Source organism: Hyperolius riggenbachi, chromosome 2 (genome assembly GCF_040937935.1).
Source record: "Hyperolius riggenbachi isolate aHypRig1 chromosome 2, aHypRig1.pri, whole genome shotgun sequence".
NCBI classification, from domain to species: Eukaryota; Metazoa; Chordata; class Amphibia; order Anura; family Hyperoliidae; genus Hyperolius; species Hyperolius riggenbachi.
The window spans coordinates 184,443,266-184,471,120 of record NC_090647.1 but is presented as its reverse complement, the minus strand read 5'-3'; the positions used below and the strand labels follow the sequence as shown (position 1 = coordinate 184,471,120).

Sequence of the window (27,855 nt, the reverse complement as noted above, 5' to 3'; positions counted from 1 at the left end):
AAGCAGGAAGCAATCCCCGGGCACTACGGAGGGGATTTGATGGGTAAAGACCTCTCGTTCTGCCGCGGGAGAGCGGCGTTTTAGCAGGGACAAACATGACCATGTAGAATATAAGGTAAAACTCTGTTTTAAAAGTTGCTTCAGAGTCTCTTTAAAGCGTAACTGTCGAGCATAAAATTAAAAATCAATTCTTTATTTTTATCTGGTAAAAAAGTACGGTAATAAGGATGCTAACCAGGCAATCTAAAAGTTAAAAATCACTCTTATATTTCTTCTCCATAAAACATCATTCCCCAGTTTCCCAGTCTCTTATTTGGGACATCTGCCACACAAAGGAAGTTGCAGAGCATGCTGGGTTTTCTTTTTTTCTTCTTAACTTTCCCCTAAGACTTAAATAATGCAGCCTGCTGAAGCCTCTTTCCCTCCTTGTTTCCCCTCCCACACCTCTGTTCCTCTCTGATTGGCCAATATTTCTCAATGCACTTTCTATTGCAGAGCTGGGTGGGAGTGTCTTAATGGAAACACAGACAGAGTAAGGGAGGAAATTATGTCAGAATTGGCTTCAAGATAGACACAGACAAAATAGAAAGAAGGATTTTCTCTTTTTTTACCATAGAAAAAAAATCACTAAAATCAAAATGTGGACAGTGCAATACATGTTAGAGCAAGTATTTATCTACTTATATATGTGGTTATTTTTTTTCTGAGATAGTATGCCTGACAGCTCCACTTTACGGAATGTATTCCAGTCAGTTGGGTACAGTTATCATAAATCAGAATTGGCTACTACAAACAGATACAAACATTGTAGATTCTGAAATTTGCACATTCAGCACTTTGCACTAAATGATAAACACAAAGAACAACCAGGCACGTAGTTTATTTATATGCACTTATGAAAATACATGATGCAACAGAAAAGAAACCATGATACATAAAGTGAAAACAATGTAAGAAAATATAGCTTTATAATGACAGTTGATCAAACAGACAACTCACAACCGATGTATCAAACTTAGAGAAAACTAAAATATGTGTGTTGCCTACAAAATTAAAATTGAAAGTTCACTGCTAATGGCACAATTGTGTTTATTTTTGTCTTTGTCCTACCAGGGTTCATCTTTTGCTAAAATTGGCTGTAATACTAGGACACAAAACCTAAGGTACCAATTAGCAGTACAATATTTTTATCAGCTGTGATCATTCGATTACATTTGTGGGATCGAAAGCAATCGGAAGGTAATTATCGATTGTTCGCATGAACCCAATGATTATGGCACTTTCTCTCTTCAGATACAATCACAAAATCCAGCATTCTAATCAACCAAATTTTGCATTTTAATCAACAATAGAATTATTTCATGTCGATTTTCTCCTCATACTGTGTGGTTTTTTGTACAATTCAAATGTAAAAAAATCTGAAAGATTGCATATGAGAAAAATATTGTACCATTAATGGGCACTGTTACAGCACAGCAACTATAACATTCAGGGGCGTCTCTAGCCATTTTGTCACTCCAGGCGAGAAATCCTGTGGCACCCCCCCCCCCCCCCCCCGTGATTGCCCCCAGTCCCATACCCCGCACCCCTCATGGTGAACACCACTCCTGTGGTGAACCCCACCCCCAAGACCCCCGAAAATCATAATGCAGCAGCGTTTCACCAGAAAATGTACTTATTGCGGCATGGGTTCACCAGAAAATAGTTGTTATGCAGCAGAGCGTTTCACCATAAAATATACTTATTGCGGCATGCACTCACACACACCACACACAGTACACACACACACACACACTATACACACACACACACACACACACACACACACACAGTGTACACACACACACACACACACAGTACACACACTGCACACAACATACACACTATACACAGTACACACACTCACACACACACACACACTAGACATGCACAGCACAGTACACACACTATACACACACACACACAGTACACACACTGCACACAACATACACTCACACACACAGTACACACACTGCACACAACATACACACTATACACAGTACACACACACACACACACTTTAGACACGCACAGCACAGTACACACACACACACACAGTACACACACTGCACACAACATACACACACACAGTACACACACTGCACACAACACACACACACAGAGAGAGCACACTATACACAGCACACAGTAGACATACACTATACACATACAGAGATAGGAGGAGTGGAGTGAGACTGAGAATAGCCTGAGATGGAGCAGTTTATCTGTATTGCAGTCCCACATTACACAGAGACTAGTTGCTGGTAATAGGACTGCTGTCCCTGCCAATCTCTTACACAAGTCAGCAAGCAGCCCTCCTGGAGTCTAGGGACTGTCAAAACTTTTCAACCTGTTTAAGACCTTATCTGCACATGCAGTCATTATAACAATGGAGAGAGACCAGACAGATTTTTTCCCACTGACCCTCCAGACGAGTTCTACATCATGCTGTGTATATTTACCAGCTAGCCTGCCCTCTAATTGCACTTTTATCAGCTAGCCTAGTATTTTACATTGCCTTACATCAACAAACCTGAATACAGCAGACACAGGACCAACCCTAAATCATTGAATGAAAGGCGGCCTGGGGGGAAGTCAATGCCTGGCTGCTACACAGTCTCTACATCCACGCAGTTAGCAGTAGCAGAGAGAGAGGGACTGAATTCTCAGGAGTTGGACTCAGGAGCTGATGATGCTGTACTCCTCGGATCCCTGACTAGGATGAGTGCCTTCTCTCACTGACTCATTCATTACTGTGGTTCTTTGAATCATTGAGCTGAAGTCCAGTCAGCCCCGCTGCTGCTGTGTAAACTGACACCTGAGTCAGCTGAGAGGCATTTCTTCTCTCACTACTCAGTGCAGAAGCGCCCTTGCCTCTTCCTGTCGCCTTAGGCGAAAATTTATAGCTGCCTAATGGCTCGTTCGCCTCTGATAACATTTATAATTAGGTAAGGTTAGGCATAATAGCTACTGTATTTAAAGAGACACTGAAGCGAAAAAAAAATGATGATATCATGATTTGTATGTGTAGCACAGCTAAGAAATAAAACATTAAGATCAGATACATCAGTGTAATTGTTTCCAGTACAGGAAGAGTTGAGAAACTCCAGTTGTTATCTCTATGCAAACAAGCCATTAAGCTCTCCGACCAAGTTAGTCGTGGAGAGGGCTGTTATCTGACTTTTATTATCTCAACTGTAATTGAACTGTTTACTTTTCCTCTGCTAGAGGAGAGTTCATTACTTCACAGACTGCTCTGAAAGACTCATTTTGAATGCTGAGTGTTGTGTAATCTGCACATATTATAGAATAATGCAATGTTAGAAAAAACACTATATACCTGAAAATAAAAGTATGAGAATATTTTCTTTGCTGCTAATCTTCTAGTAATTATTCATAGTACACAACCAATTCATTATATCATATATTTTTTTTCGCTTCAGTGTCTCTTTAAAAAGGATCTATAAGCAAACAAATGCCCCTATAGGGTACTAACCTTTGGGAGAGGGAAGCCTCTGGATCCTAATAAGGCTTCCTCTGACCTCCTCCGTCACAGTGCTATCAGCTTCCGAATATCTGCCGACAAGCTTGTCGGTGGTGGCAGGCTTCAGGATCTTAGCAATCCCATGAGAACCTTGCACAGCCACAGTAACAGCTTTTGTTCGGGTTTAGGTGGAACTAGCTGAGCCCGATCAGATCCACTCTACTGTGTGGGCGCAGGCACTGAGCTCCAGCGCAATACAGTGGATCTGATTATGCTCCGCTATTTTTGCCTGAGCACGAATATTACCAGCTACTGTGCCTGCGCGAAACTCTCACAGGATTGCTGTGATCCTGGATCCCAGCTTGTCGGTTGATTTTTGGCAGCTGACAGCATTAGGATGGAACCCGAGGTAAGTACCCAATAGAGGCATATTTTTTCCTTACAGTTTCTTTTTAAGGTTAGCATCTAAAACAATATTTAGAAAGAAATTAAGATGGGACAGGTCATAGATCTCTAGGTAAAGATGTACAGTGCAAAAAAAAAAAAAAAATACCTTCTTGCATAAACCCCAGTACAGAATCTACTTAGAAATATGAGATGTGCATCAGTGAGGAGTTCTGGGAAATCAAGAATCTCACAGATTTCCAGTAGCAGACATACAAGGCTTGCTGTAAATGTGGAGCTCTTCACTTGAAAATGCTGATTATAGTGTCCTAGTGATTAAAACACAGAATTCTGAAATTCTGTGCTGAATAAGAACATACTCCCTTAACACTGCATGTGCCCGCAATAGTAGTGAAATAAAGCTTAGTCCTCCTAAATGTAGCTGTCAAACTAGTGGTAAGCATACACCCAGTTCCTCCCCAGTACCTAGAAGGCAGTTTTATCACCTCATACAGGGGCAAACTCAATATTTTCAAGGGGGAGGGGGGGATTTCTGAAAGGTCTCCTCAATACAGTATAATAATATGGTAGGACACCTTGCCAGATACATATAATGCAATTTCCCGTCTGACCAACCGTCAACGGGATCAAATCAGGAGCAGTTTGGATGAAGACAATAACGAGGACAATCAGCGTTGCTAATGAAGGGGAAAGTGAAGCATTCACACAGCAGGGCACAGGGCTGTGCTCATACCTGGCTCTGTGCCGTTAAGTTCCCCGGAGCTGCTCCATGCTCTGTACGCACACTGCTTCTACATCCAAAGTCAACTGTAACAGGGAAAGAAAGGGAGCCGTGCTGTGAGCTGCAGGATGCCTGCAGAAGTGCAGATATTCTGGTATCTCAACTTGTGCCTGTCCCCAGACACTGCACCGGCCCTGGTCTGAGGGGGGATTCTGGGCAGCTGTAATCTCCCCCTGCGTTTGCCAATGTCATAATAGCTCCTATTTTCCAATGTGTGATTTGTAGAATATACATAGCTCCCAACTGTCCCTCTTTTGGAGGGACAATGCCTCTTTGGGAACCCAATCCCTCTGTCCCTCTTTCTTCCTCATTCCTCCCTCTTTCAGGACTGTTGTACAGATCTATTGTAAATATATGTATTTTTCTACAGAAAATGTGTTTGACTCTTAACTTTATTCCCATCCTTTACATTTGTATTTTCAAATGTTAATATTAAGGTAAATGAACTAATTGAATTTAAAAAAAAAAACTTTTTCTTGTGAAATCTTTATGCTATGCATGACTAGGGGTGTGCCAGGGGTGTGGCTTATCTTTCCTATCTCAAAAATCTGGGAGATATAGAATATATTCTGTTATGAACAGGTGTTTTGTGGCCCCAAGCAGCACATAATTTGTGACCCCCTCCCTCCCCTGGGCCAAGCAGCACCCCTGGTTATGAAGATCTGAGAGCCAAAATAATTATGAGGTAGGGACTGTGTTTTGTTTTGCATTTTTGTTTAAACAAGAACTCCAAGCAAATACTGTACATATACAAATACTATACCTCATCCTTTTCTACCCTGGATTCATTGTTATATGGATGATATGAGTGGCCATCCAACTGCACAGATGCAAAGGATGAAAGTAAAAACTGCATATGTACAATAAGAAAGCATAGGTAATCCACTGCCCATCGAAGGGCACAAATGTAATAGGCTGCACATATAAGGAGGCATATATAATGGGCTGCATATATAAAGAGGCATATATAATGGGCTGCACATGTAAGGAGGCATATATATATATAATGGGCTGCACATGTAAGGAGGCATATATAATGGGCTGCACATGTAAGGAGGCATATATAATAGGCTGCACATGTAAGGGGGCATATATAATAGGCTGCATATGTAAGGGGGCATATATAATAGGCTGCATATGTAAGGGGGCATATATAATAAGCTGCATATGTAAGGGGGCATATATAATAGGCTGCATATGTAAGGGGGCATATATAATAGGCTGCATATATAAGGAGGCATTTATAATGGGCTGCACATGAAAGGAGGCATATACAATGGGCTGCACATGTAAGGAGGCATATACAATAGGCTGCACATGTAAGGAGGCATATATAATGGGCTGCACATGTAAGGAGGCATATATAATGGGCTGCATATGTAAGGAGGCATATATAATGGACTGCACATGTAAGAAGGCATATATAATGGGCTGCACATGTAAGGGGGCATATATAATAAGCTGCACAAGGAAGGAGGCATATATAATGGGCTGCACATGTAAGGAGGCATATATAATGGGCTGCACATGTTAAGGGTGCATATAGATTGGGCTGCACATGTACGGAGACATAAACAATGGGCTGTATGTATAAGGGGGTATATATAATGGGTTGCACATGTAAAGAGGCATATATAATGGGCTGCACAAGGAAGGAGGCATATATAATGGGCTGCACAAGGAAGGAGGCATATATAATGGGCTGCACAAGGAAGGAGGCATATACAATGGGCTGCACATGGAAGGAGGCATATACAATGGGCTGCACATGGAAGGAGGCATATACAATGGGCTGCACAAATAAGGGGGCATATATAATGGGCTGCACATGGAAGGAGGCATGTGTAAGGGACTGCACATAAAGGTATCAAATGTGATTTAACTGCCGATGACAATGGGGAACATGGATTAGGCTGCACATAGAATGGTGGTATTTCATTATTATTATTATTCTTATTATTATGTGTTCATATAGAGCTGACATTTTCCGCAGAACTTTGCAAATAGCATAGTTGTGTCTACCTGTAATGGACTGTACACAAAGGGGGCATGTAGAATGGTCTGCACACAGAATATGGGCACATAAAAAGGCTGTACATGGGCAGCATTACATAAAAGATGATGCACATGGATGTCTATACATATGAAAGGGGCTATTTGTGGAACTGGAGAACATTAGAAGTGTTGTACACAAAGGAAGGGGACCCAAGATTTATAATAGGGGTACACAGCACAGAAGTAGGAGAATGGGTTGGGAAGACCAGCTGGAAAACAATGGAGGTCTGAAACTGCTCCTGTCACTGTCCCCCTCTACAGGGGAGATCTGTAAGTTCAGCTGAGCAAAGCCTCCCATGTTTGTATGTCAATCAGATCACACATGTACAACTGACTAGCATCTATCATCTGTAGCAGGCTAAAAGCTAAATCCCTGGGATGACATTGATGTCCTGAGCACATTGGATAGAGTAAAACACTCAGTCGCTGATACAGATAAGACTGTTCTTGGCTTTAATACTAATTGGGAACAAGTGTCTTCTGTACATTACACTTAATTTTATTATACAAATATTTGCAGCATTAAAAATAGAGAGACAACCAGTGAATTGCACAACCGTTATACTATATAACCCCACTATATTCCAGTTACACAGAGCTGACAGTTTCCAGATCTTCTGTTGGAGCTGAGATCCTGAATTTAGATGATCCATTTCTCTGAAACAGAAAATGCAGTTTGTTAGGCTACATGCATATAAAATAGCCGTACAGAGAGCACATCGGTTCTCAACAGACAGCTGGATAAATTATCTGATCTGTTTAATAAAAGAAGACTTGTATATAAAATAAGCACAGCACATCTCATTTGTAAAATGCTTACACTGTGCTCTACAGTTTACAAGCTGGCAAATATGTCTAATATTTTTCCACGCCATTTACTTATTTACCACTGGATACACAGGATGCATTACAATGAAAAAAGTCCCTTATTGTGCAGCAAATTATTCATCACAGTTCTCTTGAAAATGGCTGCCACAGACACGATACTCTAGTTGACTGAATTGGCCAATCATCCGCGTCTAGAACAGTTGCCACCATAGCAGACAATCAACAGCTTCCTGCTTGAAGCTTTACTATGCAGACTGGAGTTTTTCCCACGAGCTGTGTATCATCTGTGTTTTTGAACCACATTTCCCAAACCGTATGAGCCTTCCATGGAATAAATCACAATTTTACATTTGTAGATAAGTAGAAATAAAATGCTTAGGCTAAATTTCCATTAGGTTTGTTTGTGTGCCATTTGTGAGTCAATCAATAATGTGTTTTGCATGTGCATTCGTGTCCGGGGCAAAAAAACTGTCAGTGTGTTGTGTTGCTTGTGTGTTTGGTTATGGATGAACGTGTGTGGAGATGGTGAAAGTTTGCTTACAATGGGAACAAACAGGCACAGTGCCCCGAAAAACTGGCATAACAATTTGCACCTGAACACTGCAGGCCTCAAGTGGAAATTCAGCCTTAGTAACACTGTTATTTATTTGTAAAATTTGCTAGCACTGTTGTTTACAATATTAGGCATTTTCCATTGGTTTCTATGTTGGCAGTAAGCTCCCCACCCCACAAACACACACACACACGGCAGCTGGGTTTTTAGCAGCTAAAATAACCACAATAACTACTACATTTCCAGGGCCGGATATAACATAAGGCACTGTAGGCACATGCCTACAGGTGCCTGATGATGGAGAGGCGACTCACTCCCCTCCCCTAGTGCCTCCCTTCTTCCATATACAGAGTTCCGAGCAGAGTGTAAATGAGAGCTTACTCACCCTGTTCTTGGCATTCCACTGACCAGATCTCCCTTCAGTCAGGGCACCGCTCTAGCTACTCAACACTTGGAGGCACCTCTTAACCTCTTGACGACCAACTAACGCCGATTGGCGTAAACTGGTCGTCTGCGGGTTACCATGGAAACGGCCGCTTGATCGAGCGGCCTTTCCATGTCAGTTCACGGAGGGTGTCTCCGTGAACAGCCGGAGAGCCGCCGATAGCGGCTCGCCGGCAAAATGTAAACAGGCGGGGAAGAAATCCCCGCTGTTTACATCATACGGCGCTGCTGCGCAGCAGCGCCGTAAGTCAGATCGGCGATCCCCGGCCTCTGATTGGCCGGGGATCGCCGCGATATGATAGGCTGAAGCCTATCCCACAATGCGCAGGACGGTTATCCGTCCTGCGCAGCCCAGCAAGGGAGAGGGAGATAAGGGGAGGGAGGGAGCGCACAAAACGCTGCGGAGGGGGGCTTTGAGGAGCCCCCCCGCTACCCACTAATGGCCGGCGGCGATCAGACCCCCCCAGCAGGACATCCCCCTAGTGGGGAAAAAAGGGGGGTAGTCTGATCGCCCTGCTGCACTGCTGATCGGTGCTGCGGGCTGTAGAGCCCACGCAGCACCGATCAGTGAAAAATCCCCTGGTCGGCAAGTGGTTAATACCGAGGATAGCTCTGGCTACCTAATACTAAGGTGCACCTGTAGCTACCTATGACAGCCAGCATTGCTACTTTTTTTTACACTTTGCAGAGGCACATTTGTCTGGTTAGAGTCCTTTATATATACAGTATCATTTGGAAATGCATGCAACTGAGAGCTCTTCTCTCATTTAGTTGCTGGCCTTATTAAGGATTATAGCAAATTAAGCTTCTTAATAGCTCAAACATGTCAGAGATTCTATCACTTACTGTTTACAATAGAAATAGTGCTGCAATACAGTACATGATAGGAACACATCATGATGCAAAGCAGCTAGACTTGAGTACACTGCCACGTTGCTGATCAGAATTCAGCAATGCAGCTCAGTGTGCAATACACAAGGACATCAGTCAGTGCATAGTCTGATGGGCTCATTGATGCGCTGTGCAACATTGCATTGTCATAACACATTGCTGCATGCATTTTAGTGAAATGCAGAGGTCTCCTATTCAGCAGCAGGGAGCAACACAGGTGCCTTACGTTTGTGTATAACACATTGCACGTGGGTCCCCTGTTCAAATTCCTGCCAGGGCAATATCTGCAGAGAGTTTGTTCTCCCCGTCTCAGTGTGAGTTTCCTCCGGGCAATCCCGTTTCCTCCCACATCCCAAAAACATACAGATAAGTTAGTTGGCTTCCCTCTAAAAATTGGCCCTAAACTACGATACATACACTACATACATAGACATATGACTATGGTAGGGATTAGACTGTCAACCCCTCTGAGGGACAGCTAGAGACAAGACAATATACTCTGTACAGCGCTGCGTAATATGTCGGCACTCTATAAATACTAAATAATAATAAATAATGACCACCTGCGTCACTGAGGGAAGAGCATTGTGGTCAGGCCCCAAGTGTTGCAGCCAGTATTTATTACGGCACACACATTCTATACCACTGAGGAAGTGTGATAAAAAGGCTGCTTTTGTCAGCAGTAGCCAGTATTGATTCTAGGTTACAAAAATCCATACAAATGTATTATTCACACACATTTAGTAAAGCAGTACTCTTGAGAAATGGTAAAATTAATCTTACAAACATTTAGATATTTTTATTCATTTTTCTCCTATTTCCAGAAAAAAATATATACGTTACCAATTAACAGCGAGCATCAAAAGAAAGTCTTATATGTGCTTTTATAAAACAATTTACAGGCTGGCTAAGTTGACTAGAAAAGCAAGGCTCAGTTATGTGTTAATACAGCACAAGTGCATAAGGTTTATATCATGTATAGCTTACCTCTTGCAGCAAAATAACAAGGCTCGCAGTGAATGGTTTGCTTATAAATCCACATACTGTCACCGGCCTTTAGGTTTTCCAAAGAATCAGAACATGCTTCACACTGAAATACAGAGGAAAAGCTACATTATTATACTGTAGATACACATTACGTTCCACAGAACTACTATTGCCTTTTAAGGCCCGTTCACATTACAAACGCGGACGGCCACGCATGCGTGGCTGATCCTATCACTGAAAGTGAATGGGACAGCCGCGCGTTTTTGCAAAATCTGCGTGCAGCATGCGTTCCCGGACCGCACAGGTCCGGAACGCATGCAGTGTGAACATCAGACAGTGCACTCTATGCACTGTCTGATGTCGTGCGTGCCGGCCTCCCGCACGCGTTTTCAAAACGCGGCTGGAAACGCGTGCAGTCTGAACGGGGCCTCTTTTTTTTTCCACCATCAACATTTATTGTGGATAAAGTAGTAGAAGTTACAATTAAAGAGTATAACGTTCCGTCAGTTAGAAAAAAATCAGTTACAATGTTGAAGTAGCTACAGGTTGCATAAAATAAAGCATAGGACCAATGGCTAAAAATGTGTAGTAGCACTAATAGCCAAAGAGTTCCTCATTACAGTATAATATGAGCATGGTTATTGTGGATAAAGATGATAAGTTTTAGGCTATCCAAGTAAATAGCTTTATTTCCATGGAACCGGGGGAGAGGGAAAGAAAGAAAGGACAATAGCATAGAGAGAGTAAGAACAAGAAGAGGATGAGAAGAGACCGCCCTGACCTTTTTTGGGACTATGAACGTTTAGGTGTTCAAGATAGATTTGTACTGATCAGAGCATTGAAACTCCGACCAAAGTGACCATGTTAAAGTATATTGTTCAGACCAGTCTTGTGAGAGGAGTATTAATTGCTCCATCCTATCAATAAGGTCAACCTTCCTGACCCATGACTTAATCGACGGCGGGGAGGAAGACTTCCATTGAAGGGGAACCATACTTTTGGCAGCATTGAGGAGGTGAACTGTTAACGATTTTTTGCAAGATTTGAGTGATTCATGGGTATCATGTAATAGAAATGTGCCGGGTAAGAAGACCACCATAGAGCCTCAAAAGATTTTTCTGCCTGCCATCACTTTCCTTTTAGCCTCAGAGGTCAGGAGGAAGTCCAATTTGTGTCAAGCAGTGGTTAATTCCTCTAGGGTCTGACTGGCTAGGCATTGCTTGTGAAGGGACTCCAGCCTCATGATCTCTGTGGAAAGCGCCACTATGCCCTCCTCTCTCTCTCTTTTTTTTTTAGTCTAGATCCCATTTGGATGAAACATCCCCTGATAACTGGTTTGTGCGCCTCCCAGATAGCGAGATTGGAGACATCAGAGTCTTTGTTATTGTAAAAATAGTTATCTAGGCACGTGAGATTACCACAGCTCTATGTTTTTTGGCTAGCAGCCTGGGTTCAGTCTCCAACACCAGGTTTTGGACTTTTTGTCTGGGAAGCGTAAGGTGAGAAAGACCGGGGCATGGTCAGATATTGATTTAAAACCAATAGATGAATCACACACGAGACCAGGATCCCTTTGGGTGACAAAGAAATAATCTATTCTGGTGTGTTTGTTGTGTAAGGGGGAGAAAAAAGTGTAGTCTTTGTCCCGTGGGTGATTCACCTTCCAGACATCCATACATGTCAGGCTTTTCAGCTTGGTCTTTATACTACGCAGCGCCTTGTAAGAGAGAGAGGAGGATCCATTAGAGCAATCCAAGAGTGGATTGGGGGGGGGGGACATTAAAGTCACCACCCAGCAACAATATGCCATTACACAATGTTGCGAGTCTAGAGATCACTGAGCTAATAAAGGACATCTGCTGCTTATTTGGAGCGTAAAGTGATGCAAAAGTAACACGGTGATCACCAATATTGCCCCTCACAAATAAGTACCTACCCTCTGTGTCTCTCTCCACATCCTCGAGTACAAAAGGAACACATCTATGAAGGAAGATAGATACTCCCTTGGACTTAGACGTCGGGGACGTAGAGTGGAACGCCACAGGGTAATCCCGAGAAAATCTGGTAGGGATGTGGTTGGTGTGTAAATGTGTCTCTTGCATGAACGCTATGTGCAATGTGGAATTTCTCGTCAGTGTGAGGATAATCACACTGTGTGAGGGTTAGCAAGATAACAGCTAGAGATAACCACTAGGCATCAGAAAAGTCCCTCCCCGCCCACTCTTCTCTGTTTAAGTATGACTATAGTATCCTGGCTAAGATACAATATGTAACATGAAACATATAACGATTATCAAACATATATACTTAGAGAAGCAATATTGTAAACCAGAGTAGCTTCTGTCCCCTATTCCCTGTCCCAATGCCCCGCCCCCTCCCCCACAGAGCCAGAGTCACTCACATACGTGATAAGATGAGATTGCATAAAATTGTTATGGGTAGGTATTCTCCATATCTGCCCCACCCAGCGATAAGCCCATGCACAAGGCAGAAAGGGAGAAAACCCCGCAACTAAACCATCAGAATATGTCACTCGTGGATAATAAAGTATGGTGGTGATACCTATTAAAAAGCATGACAGTGCATAATACCTCAGATATAACGATACATACTTATAACAGATAGGATGAGTTTCTACCCTTCCCCTCCCCCACCTCGGCTAATATACATTGTAATCATCACATTATGCTGGGAAAATTGTCTCCAGGCCCTCTGGGGACACACGCCAAGGCTCCAAGAACACAGTGAAACGAGACAATCCAGCACTGTATAGCAAAAACCATTGCACAACCTCCCGCGGCCAGCCTAGGAAAAAACACGGCAACACAGGCTCGATGGCCGACCAGGATGGACATGGGTGAGTATTTTCAAGTTTGTCCAAAGTAGGGGAGAAAAAAAAAAAGCAGGAAAAATAAAACGTTAGTCGGTAGATGAGGAAAGTTACCACTAATTCTCAGTTCCCAAGGGAAGGAAGCATCAGGACCAGGGGAGACAGACTTCATTGGGTTTAAAGTGAACGATGGGTCCCACAGATCAGCCAGTCTTCATCAGAAAGCGTGTTGCTCAGAGGTTTACATGGCATCATTGTCAGCATCCTTTATGGTGTCCGGCAGAGAGTAGCTGACGTCATCGGGTTTTTCAGACTTTGCATGCCCCTAGTCTCTAGGGCTGGAACCGCCACCATGCCATCCCAATTAGGGATCTTAACCACTTTACCCCCGCCCGTACGAATTTCTCCGTCCCTTTTTCCATCCTTTAACCCCCAGGGACGGAGAAATCCGTACTGTCCGCGCTCCCGCTCGTAAACACGCCGCCCGCCCCTAGTAAACACGCCGCCGCCCGCTCGCCCCGGAGATCAATGAACGGGAAAATCCATTCCCGTTCGTTGATCTAAGCCCCACAATGATCCGCTGCTCTCCTATGGGCAGCGCGATCATTGTGAGAAAAAACTCACGTGTCCAGCCTCCTTATACTTCCTCCAAGCTTCCGGAAGGAAGCTTGGAGGTCGCATTAAAACAAAAAGTTACTGTGGCCATCTTGTGGCCAAATAGTAAACTACACCCTACACAATTTTTCACATACAAATAAATGATTTTTACACAAAAAATTAACTCATTACCTCCCACACTCCCCATTTTTTTTTTTTTTTGTAATTAAAAAAAAATCAAAAATTTACAATTAAAAAAAATACATAAATAGTTACCTTAGGGACTGAACTTTTTAAATATTTATGTCAAGAGGGTATAACACTGTTACTTTATAAACTATGGGCTTGTAATTAGGGATGGACGCAAAACTGAAAAAAATGCACCTTTATTTCCAAATAAAATATTGGCGCCAAACATTGTGATAGGGACATAATTTAAATGGTTTTATAACCGGGACAAAAGGGCAAATAAATTTCATGGGTTTTAATTACAGTAGCATGCATTATTTAAAAACTATAATGGCCAAAAACTGAAAAATAATTATTTTTTTCCCCACATTTTTCCTATTTTCCCATTAAAACACATTTAGAAAAAAATAATTCTTGACATAATGTCCCACCTAAAGAAAGCCTAATTGGTGGCGGAAAAAACAAGATATAGTTCATTTCATTGCAATAAGTAATGATAAAGTTATAGACGAATGAATGGAAGGAGCGCTGAAAGGTGAAAATTGCTCTGGTGCTCAGGGGGTAAAACCCCTCAGTGGTGAAGTGGTTAAGGACTGGGATGCCCAGTTCGAGGCAGAAATCTTTCAGGCCAGCATGGTCTCAAAGTGCGAACATTTTGCCACCAGTGAGGACTGTTAAGGCGAATGAAAAATGCCACCGGTATGTGAGGCCTTTATCTTTAATTGCTTTTAGTAGTGGCTTCAAGGCCCTCCGTTTGGCTAGGGTGATATTAGAGAGATCCTGATATAGGTGGATTTGAGTCTTATTGAATAAGATTTCATCCTGGCTTCTGGCAGCACGCATAATGGCCTCTTTAGTTGGAAATGAGGCCAGGCAACAAATTATATCCCGGGGTTGTTCACTGTCAGCAGTGCGTGGTTTCAGAGCACGGTGAGCCCTAACCAGCTCTATAGCATTCTCCGGGTCCTGATCTAGGAGGTTGTTAAAGATGGTGGAAAAGGCCTTAGGAATCTGGTCTGTGGTGACGGATTCTGGAACTCCCCTGACCCTTATATTGCAGCGACGACCTCTGTTATCTAGGTCCTCTAGGTGCCGGGAGCGTTCTGCAAGCATCAGGTTGTGTGCCGAAGCTGTCCGGTGCAGGGTAGTTATGTGAAAGTCTCTTTTGGCGCCTGCTGATTCAAGGGAGTGAAGCCGCGAGCCGATGGTGACCACATCACTACGGACTTCAGCTATCGCTGAGTGGAGGGAGTTTTTGATGTCATCTGCCATCGCCCTGATGTCTGCAAGGGTAGGGGGTCTGTCATGCTTGTCACCCACCTTTGTTGTTGTTGGCGGAGAGCTGCCTAGGGAGTGCGCAGATAGGGCCTCTTTAGTCGGTGCCATCTTCTTAGTGGCCTGCGTGCTGCCCTTCTGAGACTTGAAGATCTCCAGAACTACTCGTCCGTTGAGTGTCTGGGGAGTCTTGGGGTCTGCCGTGGAGGCTTGGTTGCTTCTCGTGCTTCTCATAGCCAGGACAGGTTTAGTTTGAGCCGGGTATTGAAGCTTTTAGTGAGCGAGGAGCGAGAGCTCTAAATTAGACGGCCATCTCTGAACGGTGTCAAGCCACGCCCCCCACCTTTTATTCTTTAGCTTTTTTGTTTTTTGGAGAAATACCATCTGGAATTCAGAAGATACCACAACCCCAAGTAGATGGGTTTTCTCCACATGAGCTGCACCGTGGCTTCTAGGCTAGCAACCCAGGTTTGTACATATCTCTGTTTTTGCTATTATAGTTATGAAACCAATAGGTAATAAAGTGTAATCTAAAGATACTAGTTTAAAGGACCTCAAACTGCTGAACGGACTAATTGGCCAGCAAGTGCTCCAATGCAAGGTAATTGCTTATGCTGGGTACACACTAGGAGATTTTCTGGTCGATTTCCTGTCAGATCGATTATTTCCAACATGTTCGATTTGCTTTTCGATCGTTTTCTGATCGATTTCCTATTGAAGTGCACGGAAATCGATCGGAAAATGCTTGGAAATCAATCGAAAAGCAAATCGGACATGTTGGAAATAATCGATCTGACAGTAAATCGACCAGAAAATCTAATAGTGTGTACCCAGCATTAGTCATTGAGAGATGGATCTAAGTAGATCTCATTAGAAGTCTGGATGTCTAAAGTGCAATTGCAATATATAATAAGTTACATAATTATGCAACATATTTCACCCCAGATATCGGGGCTTCCTCAGGGAACAAGTGCAAGCTGCACGTGAAGTGGAAGCAACAATAAAACACATATACTGTAAATTATATAGCACACAATACTGTATGTTTAGCGTAAGGCAGCGCTCTGACTTGATCTAGACATATTGGGGTTGAGGCATGAAATCGCAGTAATATTGCTGTGTATGGACAACACACAACAATATTACCCTTACTATCGGCACTATGCACCACGAGTTATGCTATAAGCGGGACCCATGGTACTCTAGTAGCCTGACTATTGCTATGGTAAAGTATGTTACTACTGACCATTACCATTAATAGTGCACATTACCTTTGTAACTGTCACGGTAGTCGAGTACCGCGAGTCACGCTAATAGCGTAAGTTGCGGTACACCATGCCAATAGTAAGGGTAATATTGCTGTGCGATGTCTGTGCATGGCAATAATCCGTGATTGTTTGTAATTTATATGTGTTGGAGGGCACATGTTCTGATATCCTCTTCATGCGCCCTCTTTGAAGGGCACTTCCAAATGGCTGTGCACAGCAACCGCGGCAAGGAGCATTCTGGGTATGTGTAGTCCAGAAACATTTTTAACTGTGCACACTCAGACACTCTTGGCCAAGGATCCTGCTCGCAGCTGTGGGAAAGCGCATACAAAAAGGGCACGTAAAATCAGGAATGAACGAGGGGGGAAATCTCCAAGACACACATGAGGCTGGCAAAGCCGATAGTCCAAAGATTTTATAGGGTTTCTGAAGAAGCCCCTGATATGTCCAACTTGTATATATTTTTTAAGTTTTGGTGTGCTCTAAATATAGTATTTTCATGGTTTGGAGATAATTGCATTTAGTTTTTATTTACATTTTGCTCAGTGTCCTAACTGTTTTGGAAATGGGCTTATATATTGGAAGTGTCTCTTACCTTGAAGCAGGTTGCATGACAACTTATGTTTAAATCATTAAGGATCATTTTGGCATCAATTCCAAGTGGCTTCCGGCAATAAGTACACATGTCCTTTTCAATGACAGAGCTGTTTAATAAAGAAGATGAAATAATGATGCTCCTATCCATAATATAAAAAGGATAAGCATTGTATACAAAGCCAATACAACCATAAATCTATAATTAATCTAGAATTAAAAAGAGAATAAGTTAGCTCCTCATTACTGCCTGAATTAAATCTACCTATAGGGGCCCACAAATGACTCAACCTTGATTGTACAAGTGATAAGATTAAACAATCAAGATTGTATCATTAGTGGGCACCTTAACCCCTTTTGTACCAGGGGTCTCTGGCCCCTTAGGACCAGCGACCGCTGGTACCAGAAACCAGCACATACCGACGAACTGCCGCAATGAATCGACGCTACCGCCGTTCATGCCGCACGCCAGTCGCCTCAGGCCACTCACTCTGCCGTTTAAATGACGGCAGAGCTCTGTGAGCCAGCCATGAGCTGATTTCATTGGCTCCTGACCTTGTGATCAATGTTAGCCCTGCTTTCATACCGACAGCAGGGCGAGTGAGCTGCAGCCGGGAGAGAGCGGTGCGATCTGCGGGAGCTACGAGAGCGGCGAGAACGCATGGCTCCAGTGAGTTAGATCTGCGCCCTGGTAGGAATAGCAGCCTCCAAACAGGGCGTAGATTTCAATCACCGCTCACTGAAAGCGGTTACGTCAGATATTGTTTATGACCATTTTCTGTAGCTCACACCCACAGAGATCGCGCAAACTGTAAAACGCATGCAGACACATATACTGTACATTGCACTAGCCAATCAGGTGCCTTTCTCACTGTGGAGTGCATTCTCTAGATATGCCCATTAACAGTTGGACTGTGCTGTCGACAGTACCAAGGAGACTCTCCAAAGGACTTTACAGCAAATATACTCTAGAGAAGAGAAAACACAAGATGCAGCTTATAGCAATGCTCTGGATATAAAGGTAAGAATACAGTACACTGTTATAAGTGTTTCCTAGGTTAGAGGAAAGACTCAGTAAGATACTTTAATCTTTGTCAAAAATCTGTGAAATCCTTGGGCTCATCCTATTGGACCAGATATGTCCATTCTGTAAATGGTCATTGCTGGGTAGACATGAACTGGAGTGGGAGGGGAAGAAATAGGCAATCAATTGAGCAGTACAAAGCTAAAAGTTGTGGTGATTCAAGTAATGTCAGACAAGATGTCTGCAGAAATCCTGTCTAATACCTATACAGTATGCTGTAGACAGCTGTGAGAACAGGTAAAATAATCAATATCAGGAAATGATCAACCATTTACTATTACAAATTGTTAAGCGTATGCCTAGCTAAGGTGAAAGTGAAAAGGAAGCCTTAATTGTAACCCTTCATAGTATATGAACAGTTTCCAGAACTGATTGGCAAATATTTGCCTTATGTAAGGATTAAAGAGCTGAGATATGCAAAAGTCTTTTAACACTTCTATTTAGGTCTATATCCTGTGCATTGCCTTTAATTGTTTTATTATGTTTTATTTATTATCCATTTTTTTTCTTTAAGCAGTGCTTATATTGCCCAGGGTCACAGGGAAGGGCTCCACGGCGCCCTAAGTATGTAGAGTTTGTGACTCTGCAGCTCCAAATACAAACCATATTGCTGAATCCTTCTGTGTAGTGTCCGACAGTGAATAGGCATATAGTGTGCAGGCTTGGGGTACCTGCTGAACGCATGGGCTGGCGGTCTAGTGTAGTGTTTTTCTGACTCTGGTGAAGAAACTGTGTTGTCTATAGAAGATGGACTAGTCCAAAATCAGTTGCATTTGTCACCTTTATACTACCTACTGTAAGTGACAATGACATAGGAAAAAGTAATATATAATGCATTCTACTCTGGGAAAAATGCACATCAACTTCAATTGATGTAAATTATAATGTTTTTTTTAATGATAAATGCTGCTACTCATGCTTTCTGTCCCTATCTTGGGTATGGCAGCCATCCATTGAACAAAACAGTTATATATATAGGAATAGGGATGGCAATGCTTAGGATAACTCATGGAGAAGCATGTGATCAGTTTGATCAGCTGCTAGATCTGTAAGGTTCTGATTTGCTGGTCATGATCATGTGTTAAACCAGGAAGTCATCGCAACAAATCAGAGCCTTACAAATCAGCTGATCAAACTGATCACATGCTTCTCCATGAGTTCTAAGCATTGTAATCCCCATCTAGGAAGTCATAGGGGATTTAAAAAGAAACCGTGACAAACAATTGAACTTAATCCCAATCAGTAGCTGTTACCCCCTTTTACATGAGAAATCTATTCCTTTTCACAAACGGATCATCAGGGGGCTCTGTATGGCTGATATTGTGGTGAAACCCCTCCCACAGGAGACTGTGAGGACCATGGTACGCCTAGCAGTTTCCTGTGTCTGTGAACCTTGCTGCACTGTGAGAAATAGCTGTTTACAGCTGTTACCAACTGCCAAAAAAGCAAGCAGCAGCTACTTCCAGTGACATAATCTGCCAGCAGTAAAAATGTCACCATGTGATAAATGTCAAAATGTAAATCAGGAAGAGGAAAGCTTTTACAATGGGCAAACACTGACTAAATCATTTATACATAATTATTGTAAAAATGAAGCATTTTTTATTACATTATTTTTACTGTAGTTCCTCTTTAAGGTAGTAGACAGGAAGTCCACTGTTATGGAGATATTTGTCAATGGACAGAGAAGTCCAACCCTGGGCCATTTCTAGATTGTTATATACTATTGCATTTTGTGTCCTTCTCCAGAGTGCTCCAATAATAGTTCAATTCTGTACTTACCGATCAGAGGTAGAATAGACGGTTTTGATTGGATTTGCTGTGATGCTCTGTTCAAATGTATGAGGTGACTTTGTCCTGATAAAAGAAATTCATATTACTTGACTGTTATGGATGATCATGTGTCTATAGAACATTGTTTGTGATACTTTCAAATGTGTAGAAAACAATCTTAAAATAAGCAAAGGGAAAAAAAAGTTTAATCACAAAGTGCAAATGCAGGGAAGCGTGAGGTACACTTAGCACCCAATCATAAATCAGTTTTAACTTATCAGACTATTTTAAAATGCTAAAATCTAATTGGTAGTTGGGTCTGAATGCACACCATCACAGTTTGCATGTTTTATATCTACTTAGTAAAAAATATAATCCGTTTTTTTTTGGTTTTTTTTTTATTTAAATTTTCAAACTACCAGTGTAGCTAACATGCAGATTTTCACAGAGTGCCCTGGGTGCAAAGCTGCCAGTTGCAGCACTGGGACAGTTGGGCACTGCCATGTAGCCAATGCATGATTAGCAATTTACAGTTTGTGGGTGGCTGCTGGAAGTGGGATAGTCAATCAATAAGGGGAAGCTGCGAATTTCCTGATGCCTAATGAAAGCACTGTTGCAAAGTATATAGTAGAATATTATGGTTGCACTATCTATCGCCTTATGGGTGCACTATCGCCATCAGTCAGCCCCAACTGAATCAGTACTTTTATCATGGAAAGTGGCAGTTTGCTGTGATAAGCATGGGGTGTTCTGGAGTGACAGCACATGGACACTTAACAGGGGGATTTCGAAGTATTCTATCTCTTTACTCTTCTCCCCAATCTTGTGTCATCCCTTTCTTTATAGTCCCACTCCTACATTCCTAGGAACTATTGTTCAGCACGGCAGTAAATTTTCTAACTGTTCAGCTATAGCTGAATCTAATTCATATTGATCATCTACAGCACACATAGGGCCATGTCATACTACCCAACTTGGAAGCCATAAGCTCTGGCGAGTTCTTAACCACCTTACGACCACCTAACGCCGATCGGTGGCCGCAAGGTGGTTCCCTCAGGACCACGTAATTCCAATAGGTGTCAAGTCCTGGGGGCGGAGATTGCAGGGGATCACGTGCGCCGATACACGGAGCTCCGCACCATAAACAGCCTGCTAGATCACGGCTAGCATGCTGTCAAAAGAAAAAAAATTGTGACAAAGCTGTCCCCTCAAGTGGCCCACAATGTGACCCCCTTTCATAGGCTGATGCCTATGAGAGGTGATCACTAATTGGATTGCGAGGGGGGGGGGGATTTAAATAATACAAAAAATGCATATATTTAATTTTAAAAAAATCTTTATAAATTAATTAAAAGAATAAAATAAAACTGGAAGCAGCGATCAGATGCCACCAACAGAGAGCTCTTATTGTTTGCCATAGGCACCATATTACCTAGATATGCCTCTGGCAGTGATCAAATAAATCATCTTTGCTACTAATAGATTTCTAGTTACCATTGTTCCTGAGTGAAGGTGGGCATGGATCCAGAGGCAGGTCCATCAAGATATCTGACATTGCCTCTAGTGTTTCCATCAGTGATGTCTCTATAAGTTGTAACTGTTGTAGGGCCTGTTGTAGAGCGAGTTGGAACATTACTGCTGTTGTCAGTTACTTTGTAAGAGGTGGAAGAAGAAGAGCGTCTGCCTGGAATATCCCCAGAGTCATCTGAAGATTTGTAGGTAGTTGTGGTGGTGGAACGCTTGCCTGGCAAATCCTGGAAGTCATTGGTAACATTGTAACTTCTGGTTGTGGTTGAACGTCTGCCTGGCAGATCAGTGGAGTCATGTGTAGTATTGTAGGTAGTGGTTGTGGTCGAACTTCGCGTTGTGTTGCTGGTGTTATTAACAGCAGGTTTGGTTATCCTAAAAAATAGAAAGACAAACTTTAAATACCAGAAAGAGCACATTTTCTATTTTATCACTACAAAGAGCCACTTCGGTATTCATGACAAATGTAAACACAAACTAGGTTTTTTCATGAAAAATATCTTTCCTTACAATTTTATCTGTTTATACAGCTGCTTTAAGCAATTCTTCCATTCAGTTTTGCTGTATTATTAAACATTCTTTTCACTGGACATTTAACTCGTTAAAGGGACTCCGAGCAGTGCCTGTGGGTATGCCTTTAAGCATACCCACAACAAATAAATTATATCCTCACACCCACCAGCATGATGTTTGTAATTAAATCCCCCTGGGTTCCTTGTATTTCATTGCATTGTGCTGAATGGAGCTGCCGACTTTGGGGAAAAGTCGTCCTGTGTAATAAAATGCTGGACTCCAAAAAGTGCAGAAACTATGGAAGGATGCATATCATTTTGAAGCTCTCTTTCTCCTCTTTCCAATGATATATAAATCAATGCCCTACTCCTTTTAGTTTTCGCTATTTTCGTGATCGAAATTGCTGCGATCGCGATCTTGATCGCAAAAATAGCGAAAACTAAAAGGCGTAGGGCATCGACTTATATATCATTGGAAAGAGGAGAAAGAGAGCTTCAAAATGATATGCATCTTTCCATAGTTACTGCACTGCTCGGAGTCCCTTTAAAGGAAACCTAAAAATTAGGAATATGGAACTTGTGTTCTTTATTCCAGTTTTAAATGCTGGTTTAGCGGCTATCAGGCTCCAGAGAACACACCGCTGTACACATTTTGTTCTGCAGCCCTTTACTGTCCCATTCATTGTTTTTATATGGGGTTAACGCTGCAATGCTGAACAACATAGACAGTGGTGGCGCCACGCTGGGGCATGCTGGGCACTGTCCCGCCCACCCCAGAAAAATGTGTGCCCCCCTGCTCAGTAACATACAGTTAACTGTTTCCAGGCTCCAGCAGCATACACTGAACAGGATAAGGAAGCCCCCAGAGCAAGCGATGCTAAGCGATGAGGGGGCATGACATGGGCGGAACAAAAGAGGTCTGGGGCAGGAGGTGATAGGCTAGCTCAGGTAAAGGTAAACACAGGAGGCAGGGGGAGGGGCAGCCAGGTGAATTACAAAGAAGGGGCAATGGAGGGAAACCTCCTCTTTGAATTTGTACCTCTGAGCAATACCCACCCACCTGCCCTTGTGTTTTTTAAGTTGTTGGTCAACTTTTGCTAACAGGTTGTCACAGCAAGGATGGCGGGTCCTTGACAATACCAGTTGGACTGATTATGGCAGTGGCAGGACTAGTGTCCTTGCTTAGAAGCAGTTGGTGTATCCACCGAACTAGAAAAACTGCGGCTGGTGGCTGGTACGGTGGTTTATTGTGATCCATAACTATTGGTGGGGCATTGTCATGGACTCGGATGAGATCATGTATATAAAGTGTAGTACGTTTAAATATTTTTAATTTCATTTGTATGCGTTTAATATTTTATGTTTGTTATGAATTATGAATGTACTAACAAACCTGTGGCCTTTTTAATTCCAATGGGTGTCACAGTCTCTTTATTGGTACTGGAGGCCGCGAAATGGGGCCTGCCCAGGTCATAGGCCCAGTGCACACCGGGCGGATCCGCCGGCCGAATCCGCCTGAAAATCCGCATGGCTAATGTATCTCTATGGGCTGGTGCATACCGGCGGTTTGAGGTTTTTAGCAAGCCGCAAACGTGCCTCTTGCTGCACGTTTACGGTTTGCTAAAAAACACCCGGCGGATCGCATCAAGATCCGCCTGGTGTGCACTGGGACTAAACTCTGTCATCCGCACCCAAAACCACAAGCGCTTTGTGCATCTGCTAGCGGTATTGGTGTGCACTAGGCCATAGTCAGTAAAAAAAAAACTCTCCGTGTCAGCCTGAGTCTATGCAGGTGTTAAGTAAACCAAGGGTCTTATCTATTTGTCCTTGCAAAATCCCTTGTAATTAATCTACCTGGATGACACTTACAGTATATTTGCAAAGGAAATTACTGGTAAGACGGGACTGATGACAGTACTGATGTGACAGGACAGACTTACAGGCAGACAGGTGCAAGGAACAACATACACACACCTCACGGCTGAAACACAGACATAACAGCATTGAGCATTATTTGGTCAGGGTTTAAATACCCTGACTTCCGTGCCAGTGCTGAAGCTACACCCCTTGCTGTGACTAAAGAGGAGCTAGGGGCGTGCGCGCTCCTTATAGCACGTGCCCGCACCAGCCAAGCTTCCACACTTACCGGAGACCTCTGCTGGACCTCTGCGGGGGCATAGTTATAAACCTAGCAAGTTGGAAAAATATATTAAATCACCCATATTAAAGTGTAATTTTCTCACCCCCAGGGTCCATATTCCACATATGGTATAGGAACCCCCATGTGTTGGGGACACATTTATGTACCCCTTCTGTTGCATTTACTCATTCTTCTTTTTTATTGTCTGTCTGTACAAAGTCTGTGAATTTGGGGGCTTATTTTATTGCCCCTTAGGTAATACTCACTGACCTCTCACTTCTTTTTTTTCCGGTGAAATCTGATTTGGGAATTTGTTTTGATATAAATGTAATTTTTGGATTGCATTTTTGTATGTTTTAGAGTTTTATTGTAAGGGCCTGATGAAGACATGCCGGTGTAGTTGCTTGACTACTAATTATGTTACTCAAAGCAATAAAAGTTGCAGCATCTTTTTGCTTGCAACATACTTTTTTGTGGTTTAGGGACTATACTGTCCTTTTATGATTTTAAATCCCCATCTAAAGAGGCATAACTACATCCCTTTTTCAAAAAAAATTTGGGATGCTCAAATAAAATGGGGTAATTGAAAAATGCAGTGACTTCCACTTTACAATGGTTTCTCTTTTGTAATGCATTGTTGCCTAAAAGCTACTGGTAGAAGGTAACTTCCATCATATATTGGCTTTTGGCTTTGTCTCATGCAAATCTGGCCAAATCTGGCTTTCAGAGCCATTAAATGTGTCCTCAAGTGGTTTTCCCATTTTGCATTATGTTTGCGCTACTCTAGACCACCAGGGAAGCTATATTGAAAGTAAAACCCTAGAAGACCAAGGAAGTCATATGGGGAGATAGAGGGTAGATCATACAGATCTTTTTCTAGACTCTCTGATTATATAAATACTGTTAAGTACAGCTGAAACAAGTTGTCTGGCTGTCCTGCTGATCCTCTGCCTTCAATACTTTCAGCCATAGACCCTGAACAAGCATGCAGCAGATCAGGTGTTTCTGATATTATTGTGAGACCTGACAAGTTTAGCTGCATGCTTGTTTCTAGTGTTATTCAGACACTACTGCAGCCAAATACATCAGCAGGACTGCCAGGCAACTGGTATTGTTTAAAAGGAAATAAATTTGTCAGCCTATATATCCCTCTCACTTTAGGTGTCCTTTAAATGATAAATTGCACCAGTTCTTTACAATTTTACAGTGAGTTAAGTCACCCGATTTCTAACATTAAGCAACTTTTCTAGTTGATTGTTCTCCTGTCCCAACGTTTTAAAACATGTTGCCAGCATCAAATTCAAAATGAGAATATTAAATAAAAACAATAATCCTTATCTTGCAACGTTGTCTGTACTATTTTCAGTACAAATATAGGGTTCCCAAAATGTTAAAACAATCGATCACATTCAGAACTCATCATTTTATACAGCATCCCAAGCTTTTTGGAAATGGGTTTGTATGATTGTACAATCCTACTCAAGTTAGTCTGATTAGGTTTACCATCACCGACACCACACTATTAGTTGTTTCAGAACCTTTGCCAATGATTAATATGGTCTTCATTATAGAGGCGGGGCAGACCTGTTCTACAACATCGATTTCCAAGTTATGAGTCAACATCAGAGTTTATAATGCTTGCAGCCAGTGACTGAGATTTAAGAAAAATAAACATTGTACCTGGTAAATAAGCTGCAGTGTTTGTTTGTAATATTTAATTAAAAAAACTCTAGTTAGAGATATACAGTTTTACAGGAAGGACATTTGTCTTCACCCTAGAAGACACTGCATGGGCATTAACAAAAAGAGTCACCTTCCCCAATTAATTTTGTTTAAAATGTATTTAATTAGAATAGATTTTAGAAAAATATGCAGTTGAAATGTAGTTACAATATCCGCTCCGTTGCTCTGGGGACCTCACCACCGACAGACTGATGCCTCCTTGCATTACTACCGGTCACCTTCTGCCCTATCACTGGTGGAACTCAGCCCCTTCCTGTCAGCTAGTAACCATGGTGACACATTCCTTGGCTTTGAGCTTGTATAGTCCAAAATAGTCCTTGCTACAGTCATGCCTATCGGGCTGCTTCACACAGACGCTTGGCAGCGTCGGGGCGGCTGGATGCTGCGTCGTCCTGTGATGTCTCATTCGGGGGCGGCAGTACGGCAATCATCGGCTTCCCATTGTGATTGGCGTTTCTCTTAAAGACGCGGTGGCTAAGCAACCCCAGAAGCCGCATGCGGCTTCTAGGGCTGGCTGAAATCGGGATCGGAACGCCGCGTTTGCGTAATCGCAGGTAACCGTGCAATGCTAAATGCTCCAATTCACTTGAATGGGAGCATTTAGGCGATGAGTCCCGAAAGCTTGTCGGTAAACGCCACCAAGCGTCCGTGTGAACCAGCCCTAAAGGTGCCCATACATGGTACAATTTTTTTCATTTTTTTTTTTTATTAGATAATTTTGTTCGATTATTCCATTAGATCGAATATAAAGATTTTTTTCAACATGTCTGATCAGGTTTGTATCGAAAAAACAGGATAATCATTAATTTTTCTTGATCGAAAAAAAGATTATTTTCAACTTTCATTCGATTTGATCGTTTTGGTCAAATAAATGGGAAAAACTAAAGTTTTTATTGTACCGTGTGTGGGCACCATTGTAACTATCAGCTTATTGAAACAGAAGAGGAGGAAGAGGTATCAGTCTGTCGAGAATGAGTACCTGTGATTGGCTGCTGTAGGTTAGGTGATTTTTGTTTTGTTTTGCAAAAAAATCTTTACAGAGGAAATGCATTCAAAAGTAAAGGTGAACTAGAACTTAAAGATTAGCTTGAGCTCCAAAGTAAGTGTATAGACTGTAAGGCATGCATGTCAAACTCTGGCCCGCGGGCCAAATCTGGCCCTCAGAGCCATTAAATTTGGCCCTCAAGTGGTTTTCCATTTTGCATTATGTTTGACCCACTCTAGACCACCAGGGAAGCTATTTTGAAAGTAAAACCATAGAACACCAGGGAAGTCATATGGGGGAGGTAGAGGGAAAGTACTAAACACTAGGGAACTGTATGGGGAGAGTGGGGGCCGCTAGACACCAGGGAACTGGATGGGGGAAGGATGTCCACTAGACACAAGGGAACTGGATAGGGGTTGGAGGGGGCCATTAAACACCAAGGACCTTTATAAGGGAGGAAGGTGGCCAGTAGACATTGAGGTTAGCCCACAACTTGGTCCCAGTGTACAATTTCAGCGTTCTTTTGTATTTGAGTTTGACACCCCTGCTTTAAGGCAATCTTTTAAAACTATTGATTTGAAAATGATCTGAAAATAATCTAAAATCATTTTTCAAATATTTTCAAATAATCTGTTTATTTCATTTCAGATCTCACGTCTGATAAAACAACTGCATTTGATAGATTCCGTTTCAGTAAATCAACAGTTGTAAGAGAGAAACTATAGTGAAACAAACTTAATGTATTTGCCTAATGTTTACAATATTACTTTACAGTTGATGTTTGCCTATTGTAAAATCGTTTCTCTCCCTTATTTACTTTTTGAAATTTATCACAAGTGGCGACATCTTTAAAAAATACCTGATCTCTCTG

The 27,855-nt window shown here is 42.3% G+C and overlaps 1 protein-coding gene across 4 annotated transcripts in view; it reads right to left on the bottom strand.

Annotated features, from left to right (window-relative positions):
- Positions 1-7,194: 7,194 nt before the first annotated feature.
- Positions 7,195-27,855, bottom strand: part of SCEL (sciellin) — a 115,717-nt gene continuing 95,056 nt past the window's right edge. For all 4 annotated transcript variants that reach the window (XM_068267894.1, XM_068267896.1, XM_068267897.1 and 1 more), the window contains 5 exons: positions 21,572-21,979; positions 20,087-20,161; positions 17,222-17,330; positions 10,468-10,570; positions 7,195-7,421 (listed from right to left, as the gene is read on the bottom strand). In XM_068267894.1, the coding sequence (XP_068123995.1) occupies positions 7,405-7,421; positions 10,468-10,570; positions 17,222-17,330; positions 20,087-20,161; positions 21,572-21,979 (712 nt within the window). In that variant the 3' untranslated portion in view covers positions 7,195-7,404. The remainder of the gene's footprint in view (positions 7,422-10,467; positions 10,571-17,221; positions 17,331-20,086; positions 20,162-21,571; positions 21,980-27,855) is intronic.